This window comes from Eublepharis macularius, chromosome 6, assembly GCF_028583425.1.
Source record: "Eublepharis macularius isolate TG4126 chromosome 6, MPM_Emac_v1.0, whole genome shotgun sequence".
In the NCBI taxonomy this organism is placed as follows: Eukaryota; Metazoa; Chordata; class Lepidosauria; order Squamata; family Eublepharidae; genus Eublepharis; species Eublepharis macularius.
Genome location: NC_072795.1, coordinates 78960071 through 78981643, shown reverse-complemented (window position 1 = coordinate 78981643; position 21573 = coordinate 78960071). Strand labels below are relative to the sequence as shown.

The 21573-nt window shown below is 42.6% G+C and overlaps 1 protein-coding gene across 1 annotated transcript in view; it reads right to left on the bottom strand.

Annotated features, from left to right (window-relative positions):
* Positions 1–6340, bottom strand: part of TRUB1 (TruB pseudouridine synthase family member 1) — a 49048-nt gene extending 42708 nt beyond the window's left edge. Inside the window, exons 1-3 of the mRNA XM_054983871.1 lie at positions 6138–6340; positions 3882–3977; positions 52–107 (exon numbers count right to left, since the gene is read on the bottom strand). Coding sequence (XP_054839846.1) covers positions 52–107; positions 3882–3977; positions 6138–6294 — 309 coding nt within the window. The 5' untranslated portion in view covers positions 6295–6340. The remainder of the gene's footprint in view (positions 1–51; positions 108–3881; positions 3978–6137) is intronic.
* Between the last annotated feature and the right edge of the window lie 15233 nt (positions 6341–21573).

Below are 21573 nucleotides of genomic sequence, written 5' to 3'. Positions count from 1 at the left end.
TCTTTCAACACAGATCAAGAAAATCTACTGGAAGCATCTCATATTTCTTACCTTAGAACCTGCCAATATGCCACTCAGTATTTTTGTTCCTTTTCCAATACCAACCACTGTTAAGAAAAAGAAACATGACGTAAGAACTGGCTCTGCTACCTTCTGCATTCACTACTGCTCTCTGTTTTACATCACACTACCAGGAATGGTTTCATAAATGTGTGGTTCAAGGAGTATTCCTGCAAATTGGCTTGGCTGATCAAGAATGGTAAAGACACTGCCTTAAAGAAAAGTGACTCAGCTGACAGGGAGGGAGCCGACAAACAAGCAATACAGGTAAGAAAAACATTGCTTAGATGCCTTTAATTCTATGTTGGGGCACTGTCTTTGGAACAGCACTTCGTGCGAGCATCTAATACAGTTAACATCCTCACACGGTCCTCTTGGATAAGTCTTAGAAAGGTTCATTACTTCTCAAGAAAAGCCATCACTTTAACTAATGCACCATTTAAAAGGTTATTAGCACTCTACAGTAACCAAACCAAACAACCAGCAAATTATACTAAGGAAATTAATATACCACTTACTGAGCTGGAGCGGGGGGGCGGAATAGAAGCCCAAAATAGTTTTGAAAAGAACAATTATCACTCAGTATCTGAGCCAGCAAGACAACACTGGAACATTAATAATTTTAACAGTTTGAAATTGTAAGCCAACTGTTGACTCCTTATAACAGCTTCAGATGTTTTATTGAAGCAGAGGAGGCATACAACTATTGTGTATTTAGATCAGAAGAAAGAAGCTTGATGCTTCTTTCTTAACACTCACCTAACAAGGCAAGATGCAAAAAGAGCATTCATATGTGAGCTGGCTGTGCTATACCACCACGAGCACTTACTAAGTCATTATATTCACTGCTACAAGTTGTAGTGATGGCCATGAACTTCCACAGTTTTCAAAGGGGACTAGTTGCTATGCTGGTTAAATGGAAACTTTCAAACATCACTTGCTGGAGGCAACAGCAGGGGAGGGCTGTTGGGGGCTTGCTGGGGGCCTCTCGCCAGCTACTGGGCAAGTTAAGCCTTTGGTCTAATCCAGCAGGGTTCTTCTCATGTAGTTCCACTGAAAGTTTCTCTGAGACAGAATGGATCATCAAGACACCCAGAGCTTTACAGAAAACCCTTTCATTCATAATATTTGTTACTGAGCAAACAGCACTTTGGCCCAGTTTAAACGGGATGCTGGTGAGGCAGAAGAGCTTCCCCATGCAACTTCGTAGAGGCTCGGTGCCTGCCTTAAACTGTGTTGTAACTCATGCAGAGCAGCCATGTATGCTTATCATGTGTATGAGAAACCCTTAGCTCTTGGAGGGTATTATGTCAACATGTGAATACTGGAATGCAAGTATGCGTAATTGCTTTGATTGGACTGCAGCACAGTTTAAATAAGACACAGAACCCATGCAAAGTTGCACAGGGAAGCTCTTTGTCTTGCCAGCCTCACACTTAAATCAGGTCTCATTTCCCAGCATCAGTAGCCCATAAAAGGATGCATGTTTGAAAGAACAAAGTTGTTCAGATAATAAGCAGAACTGGATGGTGTACTATTTAGTGCTCAAGCAGTACATTCTGAACATCTGCTCTGTTTTTCCCAGTTCAAGATTAAAATATGGGATGGTACAGGGAAAGAAGTTAAAGAATATCTATTGCAAGTATACGGTTTTGCAGAGTAGAGCAAATTTTGTATAACTGCCAACAGCACCAATTTTAATTCCACAATTAGAAAAAAATAGATAATGGGGTGGAAAGGGATGGGGAACACACATGGTCTACCATAAAGACTTAAGAGTTCAGATTTGGAGGACTGAGGTATAACGGGGGGAGGGGGGCAAGCCCTAATGTCTGCTCAGCAATAGGGGTGTGCAAAAAAAAAATTCAGGTTTCCCACTTTGGGAAACCCGAAGCAGAAAAAAGGTTTGGAAATAAGGGATTCCCTTGTTTGACCCGCTTTGGTGTGCTCTGTAAAGATTCAGAGCACACCAACAAACTACCCGCCCCACGCCACTTATTTCACCCGATGGGAGGGGAGGAGGGAACCCCCTCCTTCCCCTCCCATCAGGTGAAATAAGCTGCGGAGGGGAGTTCAAACCTCGATGGCACAGATCAGCTGCTTGGCAGGGTTTGCGGTGGCCCTTCCAACTCCATCTGGGTTGCGGGGGGAATCCCCCACGACCCAGGTGGCAGGAGGAAGGGCCCTTTCACCGCCGCTTGCAATGCAAGCAGCAGCAAAATGGTCCTTTAAACTCCATCTGGGTCATGTGGGAAACCCCCCTGCAAACCAGGTGGATCGCAGAAGGGCCCTTTCACCACCGTTTGCAATGCAAGTGGCAGCAAAATGGCCCTTTAAATTCCATCTGGGTCGTGGGGGGAATCCCCTCCGCGACCCAGATGGAGTTTAAATGGCCTTTTCGCTGTGGCTATCAGCTTGGATCGGCTACTTGATGGGGATTTCCCTGCCAAGCAGCTGATCCGTGGTTTAAATGCCCCTTTCCCTGCTGCTGCGCAGTGACACGGAAAGGGGCATTTTAAACCCCGTTTCCCAAAACGTCGGTTTTGCAAGTAAGAAAAAAAATCTCCATTATGATTAAAAAAACTGCTATTGTTAGTTGAAATAAAAGAGAGTATCCATTTAAATACAATCCAGCTGAGAAAAAAAATATTGTGCCTAGGGTACCACTTTGTGAGAGAAAAATAGGATAGAAGAAAGGGAAGAAACAGAGAAAAAAATGTGAATGAAAATAATGTAAAGCCCAAACCTGAAGGTAATTTTTTTACATGGCATGGCTTAATTAAATCAGCATAAAACTTTCTCTGTTCCATTTAAGACTACAATGTGACTTGTAACATCAACCTGAAAAAGAACACAGGTGAACTTAAAAGCTTACTCACTACTCTGTGTAGCTGGGTCCTAACAAAAACATTATCTTATGCCTTTGGATTTTTAATGTAGAACAATATGGCTATTTGGAATCTTATGCTATCCCTTGTTATACTAAGAGGATATCAGAATCCTAGAAGCCATTAGTTTAACATATCTAAAGCCCTTTTGTATCCACTCTGTTGTTGAATTCTGATAATCCTAAATCATTAACAAGAAACAGATTCCAATTTTGTATATTACTCAGGGCCAAACTAAGGGAGCTGAAGGGCTTGTTGCCCCACCTTATCAGGTACCAAAATGGTTCCCTCCTACAGCTGTTTCAGCTGTGGAATGCAGGGAGGGGGGCAAGAGGATTGCGCTGTCAATTCAGTCGGGATCACACCATTGCAGCATTTTGGAATCACTTTTAAATGGAAGCATGGTGGCCACAAGGATTCGATCACAACTAGACTGGCCTTGTTAAAAGGGGTGGGGGCACAAGCAAGTATTGATCACTGTTTTTATTCTTGGTTTCATGTCCAAAAAGCAAATCAATAGGGGAAGAATCTCAATACTATTTTGTACTCCTCCACAACACACGTTCTTCCAAATTTAAAGTAGCCACAAAATTTAAAATATAAGTTTGTGCTTCCCGTTTTGACCAAAGCAAGTGATACCCTGGAGTATTGTCTGTCTACAAAATTCTGATCTTTACCCAATAGATAAACACAATGTTTAAATCTTAACTATGCAAGTACACACAACTGGCACATGAAACTCAGGTGTTTTTGAGGAGGCCAGGCAGCCGGAAATAGTTCAGCAAACCGCAAAGACTTGTATTTATTTTATAACACGTTAGGATATGCAAAAGTTGAAATTTCAGCGTCAAAGAGCATTATTGGGGGGGAGTATACAATAAATTATGAGCAATGTAAAGAAATAAGTTATTTGTGAACATTAATATACATTACCTAGTATTCCGGTAGCAGTACTGTCTAGAGTCCCACCATGTCCAATCTTTAGAACATGTTTCCTCTTCTTCCTAGTAGAATTTGGCAAACCAGCTTCTGAAAAAAAATCCCACAAGATAAGAAGCTTCATACACATACACAAACTAAAGTACATAAATCTGCCATTCATATTGGAAGCCACCAACATGGCATAACTAATTCAATAGAAATTGTTGAATCTCAAGGGGGGAAGAAAATTGTGAATTAGAATCACAGAAATTACCACACATAGCTAATAGCTCACCTAGAGCTATTTCTCGTCATCACCAGAACTGGCTAGCATCAGATAATTAATTATTTTAATGTTTAGCACTGGGTTTCATTATGTTCCACAGCAATGGACAAGAAACATCACATTGACTTATTTGTCACAGTAATAAAACCGTAACTGTCAGTAGTTGCAGAGTTTCTTCACCATTGTCACAGTATGCAGCAGTGACACAGTATGTTTCCGACATTTAATTACATATAATGGCTGGGATCCAGCAAACTCCATGCATAACTGAGTCCCTTGCCAGCTATGGAAGGCAAAAAATGTGACATGGCAAGCTGTCCAATAAACAGCAATGAAAAACCCTGGCAAGACTGGCATACTCAACCACCAGATCATGGGCAGATGGCCATGTGGTGGTATGCTAGTAGAGGCAATTGCTACACTGTTGGATATAGAGATGAAAAACCCATATACTACTTTGGATGCTATTGTTCCATTTATTAATTTAAAAAAATTATATGCTGCCGTTGTAGCCAAATACGGTCCCCCAAAGTCGCAAACATCAGACATTAAAACCTTTAAAACATTAAAGAAACATTTTAAATGTACATATAAATACAATTAAAAGACAGTGACATACAGACACAAGTAGGGAGTAGGACAAACAAGAGTTTACTGGGGATATGCCAAAGAAAAAAATATCTTCACCTGCTGGTAGAAGACAATGACTGAGGCAGATAGGGGAATCTCCCTGGGGAGGGAGTTCCAAAGTTTCAGCATTACAACTGAGAAAGCCCCCTCAGGTTGTCACATGTCTAGTCTTAAATATGGGGAGCGCACACAAAGCAAGGTCTCCAAAGATGACTGGAGTGGATGGATAGATCCATACGGGAGAAAGTGGTCCTATTAGTGGAGAGGCAGCCTATAAACATTTTAAATAAACAAACACACTGACCCTTAAGTTGAACTCTGAAATTCACCCATCACTCTGCTTTTCCTACCTTACAGGACTGTTGTGAGGGTTGTGTCTTAGAAGGAAGTACAAGCATAACAAAACAAAACAAAATCTCAGCAGGCCTGTGTGTTTGTGGAATCAAATTTTATGCTGAACATTTTTTAGGGAAGCATACTTAGCTATTTACTATGCTACTCTATAACTGTACTAGGCCCTACACATGCATATGCTTAACATTATCACTGCACTCAACTGGACTGCCAGAGTTTGTATCGGATTGTATCTTGTCTGGAGTGATCAGAGATGCAAGGAAATTTAACATTAACACACAGACAAGAATTCCAGCAACAAATATAAAAACTAGATGCGGGTTGCACATCCAAGAGATCCATTGTCTGAGCAGAAACACTTTGGCACAAAGCTCAAGGCCATTTGAAGCTCCAAGTTCTCTTGAGGCAAGTTACCAAGAAGCTATAGCAAGAAACCGTGATGGACTGGCATATTAAAGGGCTCAGGGTTTTTGTTTTTTTCTAAGGGGACACAGAAGCAACACAATTGTGAAGTTCACTTCATTGACACATATGCACAACTCTCACCATTTGTACTTAGGCAAATTATAGAACCACAAGTCCAAATCCTTTTTAAAAAATCCCCCAAGGAAACACTAGCATACAGATTCCATCAATTTCAGTAAGAAAGCAAGTATTTATCCTGTTCACTACTTATGCAGGAAAAAATAAAAAATATGTTCAATGTTTTAATATGCATTTATTTACTTCATTTATACACCACTACCCTATGAGGTAGGTTAGACTTGAGAGGGCATGACTGGCCCAAGGTCACCCAGTGAGCTTCCTTGCCAGAGTGGGGTTTCAAACCTGGATCTCCCCAATCTTGATGCTCTCTAACCACAGCACAACACTGCCTCATACACATGAGGTACTCCTCAAGACTAGCTTAAGTTTCAAACTGGTTGTCAGCAGCTCTACCCCAACCCTCCTGTTTCCAACTACCAAATCTTCTCCCTTTCTCACTCTCTTAATGGTACCTGCCAACAGCTTCGCCTTAAGGCGGTTCAGCACATCTGCTGAAGTGGGCCCTTTGGGTTTGTACACAGCAAATAGCCCGCTAAGAGACAGAAGCTTAGCGGCAACTGCTTTACTCGTGGCGGTGACCAGCAACGCTTCGCGCACCGTCCCAGCCATGTGCAGCACAAGAGAAAAACACAACGTTGTAGAATTGACTCCTCTGGCGGTAGCGACTTGAAGTGAGCACTCTCTCAGCAAAACTCAGGCTAGAATCAACGCCATCCGCCTTTGCAAAGCGCCCGTAAGTTAATTTTGCCGCAACAGTCGTACTTTCTACCACGTGACTCTGCAGAAAAAAAACCTGCAAGCCCCTCCAACAGGAACGCTGCACAGCGAGGGCATGGAAAAGAAAGGAAGAGATGTCTGCTCGGTCCACAACTCTATATTAGCGTAGTGGTTTGTGGGGTTTACAGTCCTAGCGTTTATTTCGTCAGGTGGGTGAAAGGGTTTGTGGGAGTTGTAGTTTCTTGGTTCCAATTGACCTTTTCCACAGCGGTGCCTTTTAGCAGATTTCTCTATGACAACAATAGTGCGGTTTGAAAAATGCAAGAGAGAAGAATGAGTAATGAGCTTAGCAGGAATAGGCGAATCGCTTAAATCTTTAGTTTAGTTGGACTTTTCATTTTAAAAGCCTTCCATCTCAAAAGGTTTGCAATGTTTAAAAAAGTGATTTTAATTGAATTAAATTGTATTTGAGGCTACTTCCATCACAGTTGATGGGGAAATCCCATTGATTTCTATGTTGTGCTTAATGTACAGTCAGGTGACTGCTATAGTCCTGCCTTCAGTACATCAAAAATCTGTGACACCTACACTGTTAAAAACACTGGGAGGCGGGGTAAAGAAGAGCACCCTGAACTTGAGACTAAAGTCTTGAGAAACTTGTTTACATGAATATTATTTGTATGCAATATTTATCCATATAACTGATATTTCTTGATCACTCTAGATATGCAGAAGTTTCACACTCTATTGCACAGCAGAAATGGGAGGACTTTTTAGAGACAATATATCATTCTATATGCAAAGATGCCTATGCTTTCTAACAAATTGTCTTAAGAGTGCTTCTCCTTTCTTGTTGGCCATTACTTGGAAAAGGGTTGTATTTCTGCTGCATAGCTGAAAAGAATTATATGACAATGTCCAGTTGTTCAGTCCATTAATCTTAACAGCTTCTTCAGAATTCTTTTAAAAAGGAATACCTGGTCTTAGAGCAGAACCACAAGTGACAAAAGGCACAGATTGGACTCTTGTCAGCTTCCCTCAAGTTTTGATGGGAAATGTAGGCAGCTTGGCGGAATGTTGGACAAGTGACAGTTGAAAAGTCCATAGAACAGCAGTCAGAGAGCCAAGCTTCAAGATTAGGATGCCTACATTTCCCATCAAAACTTGAGGGAAGCTGACAAGTGTCCAACCTGTGCCTTTTGTCACTTGTGGTGCTGCTCTAAGTCATTTATTTCCTTTGACTACTGCACAAAATGTATTACTCATGGACATAGAGTTCTTTTCCAGATGTCAGATATACCCAAGGATTGGAAGATTTGGTAAACATGATGGAGGAAATCTGTTCAACATGATGTCTTACAATATGCTGTTTTCAGGATTTAAGGCTTGGAGAAAGCTCTGAGCAAGTACCCAGCTTTGCATTAATTCAGGAATTTGCCTTAATATTAGAAGTTGCAGTCCTAAAGCAAAACATATCCAAGAGCAAACTGACCCAAAAGTGCCAATTTCTTAACCAGCAGACAAATGTTCAGGATGGTTGTGCGCTGAATTCTTGCACGTGAATATCTTTTGGTCCTATTGTGGAACTTCTTGATTATATTGGTGGTAACAAGAGCGGCCCCTGAGGAAGTGGATGTGTTGTGAAACAAGCTGAACGATCAAGCCGGCAGCTTGTAGGGCCAGGGGAGCCCTGGTGGGCTCTCCCTCCTTCCTTGAGATCCACCTGTAAACAGAGAAAAAGAAGAACAGAACAAAATTAGTCAATTTCCACTGGGCTATTATGCCATACTTACCTTCAGTTTGCAGTCAAGGAATCACTTCAGAGTCGGTCGGGGGGTTCCCTGTCCATCTCAAACTGTGCTTTGGACATATATCTTTTAGGGGAGTCTCCAGTTCTTAAGGCTAAGAATATACACATATTAAAGGACTCAGGGAGTTCTGAGGGACTTCCTTAAAGGGACGTGACTGGTTTTTGACTTTTGTATTTCATGTTTGAATTTTGTATTACAATGTTTGTGAATTATTGTGAAAGTACACTTTGGCACTGAGCACTTTAAATTGATGAAATAATTGATCAATATTTTTCAATACTTTTGGTGTAAGGTGTATTATTAAGAGTTGCAAGTGCTGTTGTTGGGATACGATGAAACAGTACAGTAACAGCAATCATAAGCACAGATGAACCTTTCGAAATCCATTGAAGTCAATGGGCTTAGAAGGATGTAATTGCATTTAGGATTGTACTGATAAATACACAAACATGCTAGTCTTGACAGAAAATATATTAGCGTATGTTAGTTAACCAGGTATTTTTCTTTTCCTCAGAACAACCAGGCAACATGCAACTTGTTTAACTTGTTGGGTTTGGGGGTTTTTTTGCCTTGAAGCATTTTGGTAAGTTTGTTGCCCTCATGAAGTAGAGTTAAATCTGTAAATATATATTTATAGTGTGTGAAAACAGCTTTTTACCATCTTTACAGCTTCTGCCATTCTGATTTTCATTTTGCAGGTGAGAACTGAGATGATGACTAGGGCAAGGCCATCTCTTGAAAGTCTAATCAAATGCCTTGGATGACCTACTTCGTACATCTCCTCAGGGAGAGGCTGAGGCTCAGCATCAGCTTTGTATGCAGAAGGTCCGGGTTTGGTCACTGGCATCTCCAGTTGAAAGAATCAGCTGGGAGGTGATGTGAAAAACTTCCCCATGAGATCCTGCCAAGCCACTGCTAATCAGAGTAGACAATACTGACCCTTAACAGGATAAGGGTCTGACTCAGTAGAAGACAGTTTCATGCGTAGATGGTCAAAATTAAACGCTTCCACTGTTGGTATCCACCCAATAAATTAGGGGGTAGGGCAGTATCTTTTACTACCTGGAACATACTCTGGTATGTTTACCACAATGGCCACCTCTCCTTGCAAATGCAAAGAGAATAACAACACGACAGAATATGTGTTATAAAAAGTTGCCGTTCTATCCTTGATTGCACAACTGCAGTATGAAATAGTACCTTACATCCATATGTCATTGGTAGAATATTAGTCTCTGTCCACTGTCAACCTGGCTGGTAAAATAATCTTGTGGCATTACTCAATATTTTTTCCCTCGACAGACTTATCTTCTATATGATAAAAAACTTCATTACATATTAAATAAGCTAGACTTATTTATAGTCCACCATTCTCCTCAGGATGCCTGTAGTGCTGAAGAATGGCATTTCTTTGCACAAGTTTGTCTCTCTGCTGTCAGTAGCTGGAATTTGGTCTTCCCTAAAGTGTTTCTAATGGGCCACAGCTGCAGAAGGAAATGACTCTGAATTGCTGTTTATTTACTGAAGGCATGTTAATGGAAATCTGTGAGTGTGCATTAATGTTAAGTGAATCATCTATGTATGGCTTTGGCTTCATTTTCTATTCCATATGGAATGGATAATTGCAGAGGGAAAGGTTGTATATTCCAATCCCTAGCAGAAAAAAAGATAATACCAAACCTTTGAATGTTCCTGATGTCAAGCTACCCCCAAAATTACAAGATGTTACTATTATTATTCCCATTTCACAAACTGGGAAAGAGATATATCATTTTTCTTGCCCATTGTCCTAGGATCTACCATCTTCCACTGTCTTTTGGCTGAGGATTACATTGTATCCCATGAATTGCTGAAATGCAGCAACAGCTTGGTAGGCTTGTCTGACTGACTGCTCTTTTAAATGTAGGTTTCCTAAGCACGGCACCATCAGAGAGCTGGGAGGAAAACAATTATTGCCCAGATTGAAGAGCTTGAGTGGCAGGCTGCTACCTCCTCTCTGAATGGTCAGTTAGAACCAGGCTGAAGGGAGTCAAATTGTAAGCAGTCGGTGCGGCCTCTGCCATCTTTAATAGCCATTTAATATGGCTACTTGTGATACCAAATGTCACAAGGCCCCTGGATTTAAAATGGCAGTTTGAATTGCAGCCAGGGGAATTCCAGCTAACAGTTTTTGAGTCCTGCCTAGGAGATCCAGGCATGAATGGAATGCCGCATGTAAATGCAGAGAGATTCACGGTGATTAGTTTTGCAGTCTCCCCAGCCCCTAAAGGAATCCAGAGCAATAAAGGTCTCACAGAGTCATCCCACTTTACATATTCCTTTCCTTCCTTCCATGATGAGATCTCCTGTCCATGATTGAGGAGAAAATCAACTAGCATTCATAAGTATTTATAATTCACTCCTGGGAAGGCGCATTCCACAACTAAATTCATAAACTTAGCTCCGGTGGACTTCATTAACAAACTGCCCTATTGTGCAGAGCCAGGACAAGATTTGCATTCCCTTTCACACATCCCGGCAGCTACCAGTCAAGGTAATCAAACCTTTTGTTCCTCCCAGGAACTGACTGTTGGAGTCTTTGTTCCAACTGCTAGGTGAGCTCCCCCACCTCAGGACACATTTTACCCTATAAGAGTAGTGCCCTGGCCTCATTCAAATTGTACACACTCATTGGATCCAAAGTGCTGTTCCCTTGAGGTTTGCCTTAAGCCTCTTGCTCTCCTGGCTGAAAACTCTGGCGTTTGAAGCTGCCCTCTTCCCCGTGGACTGGAGTACTCTTCAGGATAAGTAGATATACTTTGCCCTCCCTTACTCTATTCCAACTTCTGCCTAGCTTCCTAGGACTCTGTGTATGTATAACCATTTTTGCTATTTACCCTGTGTGTATGGGCGTGTATTTTCCTCTTTCAATAAAAAATTGCTCTTTGAAATTTAAGCACCAGCCTCATTTGCTATTTTGGGAAGGGACTCCATAAAAATTGGTGGAAAAGATCCCGTAGTTACCGCCTCTCGTATAGCCATCTTCCTTGCTGCTAATTTCCCCCACAATTCTTTTATTCACAAGGAGACCAATTCCAGTAACAAATTGATTTCTGAAAGGATTGTTCAGAGTGTGTGAGAGTCTGACAGGGAAGGTCAGACACATTCCCCTCTTGAGTGAGAAAAGAGAAATCTTTTGCCTTAACTGTAACATTACTGTCCTGAGGAAGAATGCTATATAGGAATTCAAAATATAGGTGTTAACATAAGCTGAAGCCCATTTTACATAGACATGAGAGAACTGGGAGTGTGTTTCGGCAAGAGTGATTGGGTAGTGGGTTGAGACTCCCTTTCAAGCCAAAAGAAGGAGGGTTATATCTTCTGAGGGGAAGATTAATTCCTGCCAGTGTCTAAAGGGGGTTTGGCTCTGAGGAGGACCCCGTATTTTAAACTAACTCCAGGAAAACTGACCTGTCACAGAAATCTTTGTGAAGAAGCATTGTTGCTGTAACTAATGTATGAAGTAAAACATCTCTCACTGTTAAAAATCAAGACGGTAAGAAACTAAGCTTCAAGGACACTATTTTGCTTGTTACTCAAAGTGTATTCTGTAATCCCAACAAAATTTTACCTCAGCACTTCAACCCACTGACTACACTTATTTAATCCCTGCCTGTTAAAGTTATTTCTTTTTGAATGATATATAGTCTCTAGTGCCATTTCCAACAAGGAGGAGGAAGACTCCTGCTTTTCCCCATGAAGTTCCTGAGATGGACTAAAAAGCCGGAATTCTATTGCTAGTCGGAGTGGGACAAACAGACTTTCAAAACCTCAAATAATAACACACTACTTGGAGCTGCTCAGTCAAATCAGGAAAACTGAATTTTGGTGGGAAAATCTGACTCGCAGTGGGGGAGTGAAGGGGAGTCCATCATAGCATGCTATAAAGGTCAGTGCCAAAATGAGAGAACAGATAAGGTTTGATCAGCTCAGCCTAGGTGCTAGAAAAACAGTGTTGCACTTACCTGTAACTGTTGTTCACTGAGTATCTTCTGTGCAGGCACACACAGGCCAGCTGCAGAGAGATTTTTCTACTAAAAAGTCGTTTGGGGGGGCTCACCCCTATTGCACATGCGCAGTAGCATTTCTGCCAAAATATGGTTGCTAGGGCAAGCGCCCCCAGATTCCCTCAGTTCCCCTGAGCCACCGGAGATGTAGTAAAGTTAAATAACAGTCACAGCAGGGCAGGAAGAAGGGAATGTGTGCCTGCATGGAAGATATGCGATGAACAACAGTTACAGCTAAGGCAATACTGTTTTTCATCATCATCCTTCTGTGCAGTCCCACATTGGGAGTATAGTGAGCTACTCACCAATGGAGGAGGGTGTGAGTGATCAGCCAAACAGCGATTGGATCACAGCCATTCTCACTGCTGAGTCTCATCTTGCATTTGTGTCCACAGAGTAATGCTTGATGAACGTGTTGGGTGAAGACCAAGCTGCGTCCTGCAAAGGTATACCTCGGAGGAACACAAGAAGCAGCTTGGACTCACATAGAGTGTGCTTTAACCAGGAATGGGCAATTCACTCCAGCTTTGTGATAACAGACTCCCAAACATCAGAGTACAGACATAGCCTGATCAAAAATGGGGCTGGACCAGGTGCCCCATCCTGTCCTAGTCAGAACAAGAATTTCTGTCCTTGACCAGCCGACTTGGGTGATTGCGGCTGACCCTGTTTCCCTCTTGGCCTTGAAGACCTCTTTGAAGAGTGGCGTTGAGAAGTGGAGTATGGGTGCTGTCCATAAGGTTGGTGGTAAGAGTACCTACCTTGCCGTTGCTGGTAGGGCTGTTCATAGGGCTGTTCATAAGGCTGAGACCTTTGGAACCAACTTCTCGGATGAATAGACTGTTGAAGAGCAATGACCCTAAGAGACTTCATAGTGGTTTTTCTTCATCTGAGATAGTGACGCATCAGTTTTCTCATAAAAAAGAAGAGATCCCTCAAATGGAAAATCCTCAATTTTAGCCTTCCTGTCAAGTCGGAGTGCAGTGGACCAAAGCCACGCGTGGCGTCTTATAATGATTGCAGATGCCATAGAATGAGCAGAGCAATCGGCAGCATCCTTCTCGCCTTTCATCTGCTGCTTCACCAGCTTTATAACTTCACCCTGCAATGCTTTAAGCAACGATCGCCTTTCCTATCCCATTGGAAGTAACTGGTTGTCAGACAATGGTGGAATAAGGCTGATACATTCACGGTGGAGCCTTGTCTATATTCATTCACTGTTTGCACTGGGCACTTTAATAGATTGTGAATAATTTTGTAACTTGGCGATCAATTGTATCCTCCTCTGGTATGGGGGGGGGACCTGCTTTTGGTTTTTTGTCGTGCCCCCCGGCAGCACTCCTGCACTCCTCAGAGGCCTGATTTAGGCAGGAGCGCTCCCAGGGGTGGCACGTGGCCTAGCCCGATGACGTCACTTCCCGGAAGTGGCATCATTGTGCAGGCCAGGAGTGCGTGCACGCGCACAAGGACACCATTGAGGTAAGTGCCAGGTTTCCCACCTCCCACCCAGAAGGTAAGGGGCCCTGGCAACCCTAGAGGGGGCACAACATGGTGTGTGCTGCTACACCACACAACATGGTGTGTGCTGCTACAGAAGTGGTGTAAGGTAGCTCTAGGAATCACCAGAATCGTGATTACTAGAGCTACTCCAGGTTTTCCATTGAAGTGATATAGTAATGTAGCAGTGCACATGACATTCAGGTCTTTTAAAAAGTTTTATCCCTCTCCCCCTTGAAGAGATGACAGGCGAGGACAACTGCCAGCAGGAGGCCTCTTGTCATAGCAGGAGGCCTGGCAGCTGTACCTGTAGGCCATTTCCTATTCTTTGGAACAAAGAATAGTGTTGAAATCTTCTACGGTATAAGGAATTTTTAAGAACACACGTACAATCTGTGTCCAGTGTACACTTGATTTTTCTTTATATGTACATTGAGCAATTCCCATGTTACATTCAATGCACATAAAGCTGAACATGTGATTGAAACCACACATTTATCCAGGTACTGGTCCCTGGTGGATCTGGCACTTACCTTTTTAGATGGTTTGCTTGTACATGAAGTGCATGCGCACTCCCGGTGTGGTGCGATGACATCACTTCTGGGAATGACATCATTGCATTCAATGGCACTATCACCCTTCACATGGGTCAACGTGAAAGGCAGTAGCATGCCCATCACCAGGTGTGAAGACATGGCTCCCGGAAGTGGTGTCATCGCACCCATGGAGAGCGCGCACATTGGTCTGGGAGGTTTCTTGCCTCCCAGGCCTGTTCCCCCAGGGTTTCCAGTATTTAATTATTTTATTTAGAAATTATTTTTTTAGAAAGAAATCTTTTCCTAACAACAACGTGAAACATTATAATAGAATTGCATTCTGAACTGTGTGTGAATTTACATCTCTGATATCTGCAATGTTTGCCTCTGTAGTGACATGAGACCAAGCACATCTTGGTAATTAGAGACAGGGGGAGCAAACAAATATATTTACCAATCCTTTGAACTGGTTATTAACAGAATGTTGAATAAGCTCTTGTTCCAGTTTGAAAGCTATTTATAATTACAGTTCTTTGGAAAGCACTTGAATTCCCCTAATGCACCACACTAACAATTGGGAAAGAGACAATAAAGAAAGTGACAAATCATATTTATTACGTTTCTCTCCCCACACTTTTCTTTCTCAAGCAGATGTCTGACATGCCTTACAAATGAAAACAGGTTAAAAAGAGCATAAAATGAAATAAGAACAAATTACATACAGACACTAGATAAAAGTCAGCAAAATGTAGTGGTTAGCCTGTCAGACTTAAGGTTGCCAGGTCCTCTTACCCTCCTGGCAGGAGGGGTGGACCCGGCTCTTAACTTTTCAGATGGTTTGCTTGTTCATGAAGTGCATGTGCACTCTCGGTGCAGCGTAATGACATCACTTCGGGGAGTGTTCAGTGGTAGGCATGCTCTCACCTTTCACAGGGGTCTATATGAAGGGTAGTAGCATGCCCACCGCCAGGAGCAAAGATATTGTTCCTGGACATGATGTCATTGCACCTGTGGAGAGCATGCACGCTGGCCTAGGGGTTTTTTTGCTTCCCAGGCCTGTTCCCCCAGGGTCTTTTTCCCCAGGCAGCCAGGTAAGTGGTGGCTGGGGGCAGTCTGGGAGTGGGGGGTTCCCCGTCCCCACTGGGAGACTGGCAGCCCTAGTCAGACTAGGATCTGTGAGATTCAGGTTCGGATCACTGCTCTGCCATAGAGCTTGCTGGGTGACCTTGGACCAGTCACACACACAGCTTAACTTGCCCGACAGGGTTGTTGTGAGGATATAATTGAGGAGAGGAGAGCAATATACGCTGCTTGGAGTCCCCACTGGGGAGAAAAGCAGGGTAAATAAATAAGCTTCCTCAGCCTAGGAGCAGTAAAGAGAGCAGATATCACAGTTTTTAAAAGAGCAGCAACTGAATATCTGGGTAAATGGGGGAAACTGTTACCTGGCCCTAAAAGTAAGACGAGAATCAGCTTGCCAAGCTTCCTGAGAAAGAAAAAGCAATGATAAGAGGTTAACAGTTTCCATTAATCCAAATTCAAATCATTGTTCTGGATGACTCTGGTCAAGCCTGATTCAAATATAGGCATGCACTTAAGAAGACCTGAGCATCTAGTTAACTTCCCTGTATCAAATCATTTACTTCCTGGCTAGAGGTATACTACAGATAACGTTTTAGGTTTGTTACTAGGTATTGTACAAACTTAATACCATTATGGAGTCTCTGCTTCCTTTTTATTCTTTTAGTATTATAAAATAATTATTCAGTGTTCTTGATATCAACTCAATCAACAGAAAATCATACTATTAATGATAATACATAGATCATTAAAGGAGGGCGATTACATGAGTCCAAAACAGTATCTTACTCAGGGCTTTTTTCTGGGAAAAGAGGTGGTGGAACTCTCAAGAGGAAAATGAGGGAGAAACACACGGGCCCCCCTTACAAAATGGCCATTTCCTCCAAGGGAACTGATCTCTGTCTGGAGATCAGGGGGCGGGGCCACTGGTCACAAGAGGTGCTGGAACTCTGTTCCACTGCGTTCCTGCTGGAAAAAAGCTCGGATCTTACCCAAACATACAAAGATCACAGCACCTTCATAGAAGAAGCTGTCTCTCAGGGACAAGCTACAAGTGACGAATAACACTTGAACGGCAAGTGTATTTCTCCCTGTTCACTTGCCCTCCACCCAATCCACTTGCCGTTCAAGTGTCATTCGTCACTTGTAGCTTGGCCCTGAGATTAGCTTGTCATATTTATAGGGTTTCAGACCTTTTCTTAACAATAGCTGCTTCAGAGACTCAAATTCTTGGCTAATTTATTATCTTTATGATTTCATACACCAAACAAGATTATCCATATTTGTAACATCTTCTTGAAACGTATAGCAATAGCTAGTTCATTCTTGCTATTTTTTTGTGTTAACGAAGTCCATGTAGAATTAGTGATTACAAGTTTCTCATACATCTGAATATCTTTTGGCCCTCCACCGATGTAACTAACCTCAAATAATGTTGCTAGCCTCTATGAAATTATACATTCCTGCCATTCTCAGATATTCCCTGCACCTGGGCCTTGGTTAGACAGCTCTTGTAATCTATACATGGCAATACAACTGTATAACTCTATTGTTTTATGCCCCTCTCTAAATTTGTTTTATTCTAGGCCTCTGTTCCCTTTGTGACCTATCTAGCTATGGTGCAAGGCTAGCCCTGGTTCTGTGTGCATTGGTGTCTTGAACGACTTTCTTGGTCATATCCAGCAATTGTTCTCCTATAGTTCTAGTCATATCCATGACACCGTGCACAGATTTATGCCAGCACACTACAATAATTGTTTCTGTATATATTTATTACTTGTCGTGAGCTTTTGTGTGTGCCACTTCCTAATAAAGGATTTGCGTACACTCTCCCTTCCCTTAATAATAATTAAGGGTTAATAATAATGTAAGGGCCCGCTCCTCTTAGGATCTGATGAGTGAATGTCATTAAGGAAAACAAGATGCTGCCGTGCAGGCCTGGTGCCTAAGGGCTGCTGCCACTGCTGCAAAATAAGAAACAAAATGAAACGAAACCCACAAACTTTTTGATTGGATGGTGTTGTTATAATTTTGCTTCCCAGATCTGTTTCACTGTTCCAGAAGCTGCTTTTAAAAAATGAAACAGTGGTTTCTGGGTGTATTTCCTGCTCATTTGTTTCATTTTGCACATCCCTAGTTGTCGTTAATATGCTAACAATACCTAGGTCTATATATCCTTATCTAAATCTCCTGGTGATGCAATAGAGGTCCTGAATCACTGCCTAGATATTATGGTTAATTAGGTAAGATTTAAGTAATGCTGGTTGGGAAGGTAGAGATCTTGAAGGACATTGTTTTCCCCACTTTCAAAGGTGTTCGGCGTAAGGATCCAACATTCCTGCTGGAGAAGCAAGTTATTGCAGTTGCAAAAAATACTTTCTTTCTAATCAGTCTAGCCTAACAACAACAACAACAACAACATTCAATGTATATACCATCCTTCAGGATGACTTAACACCCACTCAGAGCAGTTTAGAAAACATGATGCCATTATTATCCCCACAACAAAACACCCTGTGAGGTGGGTGGGGCTGAGAGAGCTCCCGAGAGCCGTGACTAGCCCAAGGTCACCCAGCTGGCTTCAAGAGGAGGAGTGGGGAATCAAACCTGGCTCTCCAGGTTAGAGTCCCGCGCTGTTAACTACTACACTAAACTGAAAGATGCCCCTCCTACTTCCATATGGCCAGTCTGGCACCTGGATTCATGTTGCAGTAACATCAAGACTAGGCTTCTGTAACTTTACATTAATGTACTTTACGTTACACCTCTCAAAAATCCACTTGGAAAGTGCAGTTGGTACAGAACGTCATAGCCCAGCTATTATTGGGAGCTAGACAGAGTATGCATATTAATCCCATTTTTTGTCTGGTCTTGTGACCGTAATAAACCGATTGATTGATTGATTGATTGATTGATTGATTGATTGATTGATTGATTGATTGATTGATTGATTGATTGATTGATTGATTGATTGATTGATTGATTGATAATCCCATTGTGCAGTCACTCCATTGGTTGCCCATCAGTTACCAGGCTCATTTTAAAGTCTTGGCTATTGCTTACAAGCGATATGAGATATGACCATGGTCATATCTCATATCTGCAGGACCACCTTTCTCCTATGCTCTACCATAATAACTTTGCTTATCTGAGTAGGGCCTTCTTCAGGTGCCATTCTGCACATGGGCAAAATCTGCAACTGCCCATATATGTGCTTTCCCTGTGGTGCCCCCCCACATTATGGAATGGCCTGCCAGAGCAGGTCAGGGAAGCCCCTACTCTCCTGGCTTTCTACAAACTATGCAAAACTAAATTATTCAAGAGAGCTTTTCTTCACAGGTAATAAGGTCATACTGTACAGAAAGCTTTAGAAAGCTACTTGTGTGAAGAGACTACGGTTTATATTACTGTAAATAGATCATACTGTCTGTTGCTGAAGCAGAATCCTACTATGTAATTTTTGCATTGACCAATGTGTCATGTTAATACTTACCCTTGCTTCAGTCCTGTTTTCATATTTCTGGTTGATTCCACATTCATGTAATCCAAATCCTATTGCATTGTTTACTGGATGTCTCATCCTGTTGACTATGTTAACTTATTCTGTGTAAACTGCCTTAAGTCCTAGTGAGAAAGGTAGACTATACATAACTTAATATATAAATAAATGAAACTCAGGCCATTCATTTCCATGGGTTTACACTGGATTGATTCTGCATATGATTGCACTGTTAGAGATGTACAAGCCATAGCCAAATGTAGTTGGTGGTGTTTATTATGTTGTTTCCAAGCAGGTCCTTAAGTTACTCCGCTTCTGAACTGAAGCATAACCATTATTCCTAAATCTAATACAACCTATTTCATCTCTTTCAATGCTCCTTAGTGAAACATTAATGAGATGCTCATGCAAAGTCATTGAATTTGTCTGATTAGTTCATTCATGTTTAATAAGCTTGATGGTATAGTGTTGTTTTTCATTGTCAGAATGCCCCTACATTTAGATTTGAAGCAGTAGCTGAGGGCAGCATGGCACTAGATTTATCTAAAAAAACTCTGAATGTAATTTGTGCACAGTTGCTGGCATTTCTCCTTATAAATAAAAGCTCAGCTTATTGATGACAGCATCTTCCAGTTGCCTTTGCTTCATGAATAAAGAGTGATCCCACAGAAGTAGCCTATCCTCCACTAGAGACTTAATCATAAAATTAAGCCTACGTTGTATTTGCATTCAGTGACCATATCATGGGGGATGTACAGGGGCACCTGAAGAACAAAATTTATTCCAGCAATATTTTGTGAATCAGACCTTATGCCTCAGATGGTGCAAGATGCACCTGGCTCATGAAAGCTTAAACTGGAATAAACTGTGTCAGTCTTTCAGATACCGTTGGACTTTTTTCTGCAACAGGCTAAAATGGCTGAATTATTTGATCCAGAGATGCAAGGAGAGCACAGAGAAGAGCTTTTGTTGCAGAATGCAAACAAAGCCCAGCTGGGAAAGGGAATGGCTATTTCAAATAGTTTCCTAATATCTAAATGTAACAACAACAACAACAACTGCACTTATATACCACTCTTCTATCCAGGTTGGTGCCCCATTCAGAGCAGTGAACAAGGTCAGTGTTATTATTTTCCTTGCAATACAGCTGGAGAACTAGGGCTGAGAGGAGTGGCTTTCCCAAGACCGCCTGCTGAGCTCATGGCAGCAGGGGAGGAGGGGTTCAAACTAGCCAAGTGCTGATTTTCAGACCAACCATTTAACCTCTATGGGAACAGTTACACTCCAATCCTAAATGAGAATTGACAGCCAGTCCTTAGAATGTGATGGGAATTACTTCCAAGTAAATACAGTTAGGATTGTAGTCCATTTCTATTAGTCCCCCTGCTCTTTATCCTTTACCTGGCTGGGCGCACCACCACTCCCAGTCACATAATTAGTCACAGCCCTGACCAGCCATTTGGAGGTGGATACAGCCCCACCACATACACACACACACCCATTCTTGCTATCATATAGCTGTTGCAACACAGCAGCTAGATCAGGAGAGGAACTGTGAAGACAAATGATTTCTCATCCAGTTAGGGAAGTGTATGGAGAAGCTTACTTCACACTCCCATGATCTCTAGGATGGATCAGGGCGATGGGAGTAAGTGTGCACAGGATTGCAGCTTTAGATATGCCCTTACTTGATGCAAATTGTCTGGAGGAACATCAGCGTTAGCATCCCAACAAAATCTTGCGCTGCTGCATCTAAGGCAGACTTTTCCCTTTGCTAGCAGTTGGAGGCAGAGCCAATTGCAACTACTCTACTCTCAAGCAGAGTCAAGTTTGTCCCTGCTGTTTGCATCTATCCCTTGGTGACCTTCAGAGCAAAAAGTACTCTCGATGGCAAGCATATGGGGCTATCAGCAGCACTCTCATCCCACTCTCCATCTTTGGCTGTTGCCATGCCACTTTTGGAATTACATGGACAATAAAACAGGGTTGACATACCTGTAACTTTTGTTCATCGAGTTCTTCTGTGCTGACACACATGGCATTTTCCCTGCCACTGAAGGGGGCTTCGGAACTTCCTCACCATCCAGTACCTTCTGCCACAGCGACGCCCTCAACCGCTGAGACCTCTCATGTCTCGCTTTGGGGGTGAAATTCTGACAGACTTTACACGCCGGCACATTATGACCTTCCCCGAAACAGATCAAGCAAAGATCATGCCCATCAGTATGGGTCATCTTTGTCTGGCGCTGGGCACAGTGCTTAAAGAGGTCCTTAGAAGCCATCAGGGGGTTCAGCAATACGCATCGCCAAAACAAGCCGAGTCAATACACACCAAATCACGAATCAGTCCAAATCACTTAGACCTCTTAGCAGATGACTTCTTTCCAGTAGGCTCTGACCTCGGAGTCGTATGACCCGTCGGATCCAATGCCGGAGTCGCCTCCAATAGTGGGCCCGCCTTGCCCTTCGGATCCGATGCTGGAACTGGTTCCTTCCTCGGATCCGATTTCGATGCCGACCTCTCCTTCGGATCCGATTTTGACGCCGACCTCACCTTTGGATCCGATTTCGACGACGCCTTCCCCTTCGGATCCGATCCTGTCTCCTTTGGCCCTGTGCTCGGCGCTGTGGTAGAAGGTACTAGATGGTGAGGAAGTTCCGAGGCCCCCTTCAGTGGCAGGGAAAATGCCATGTGTGGAGGC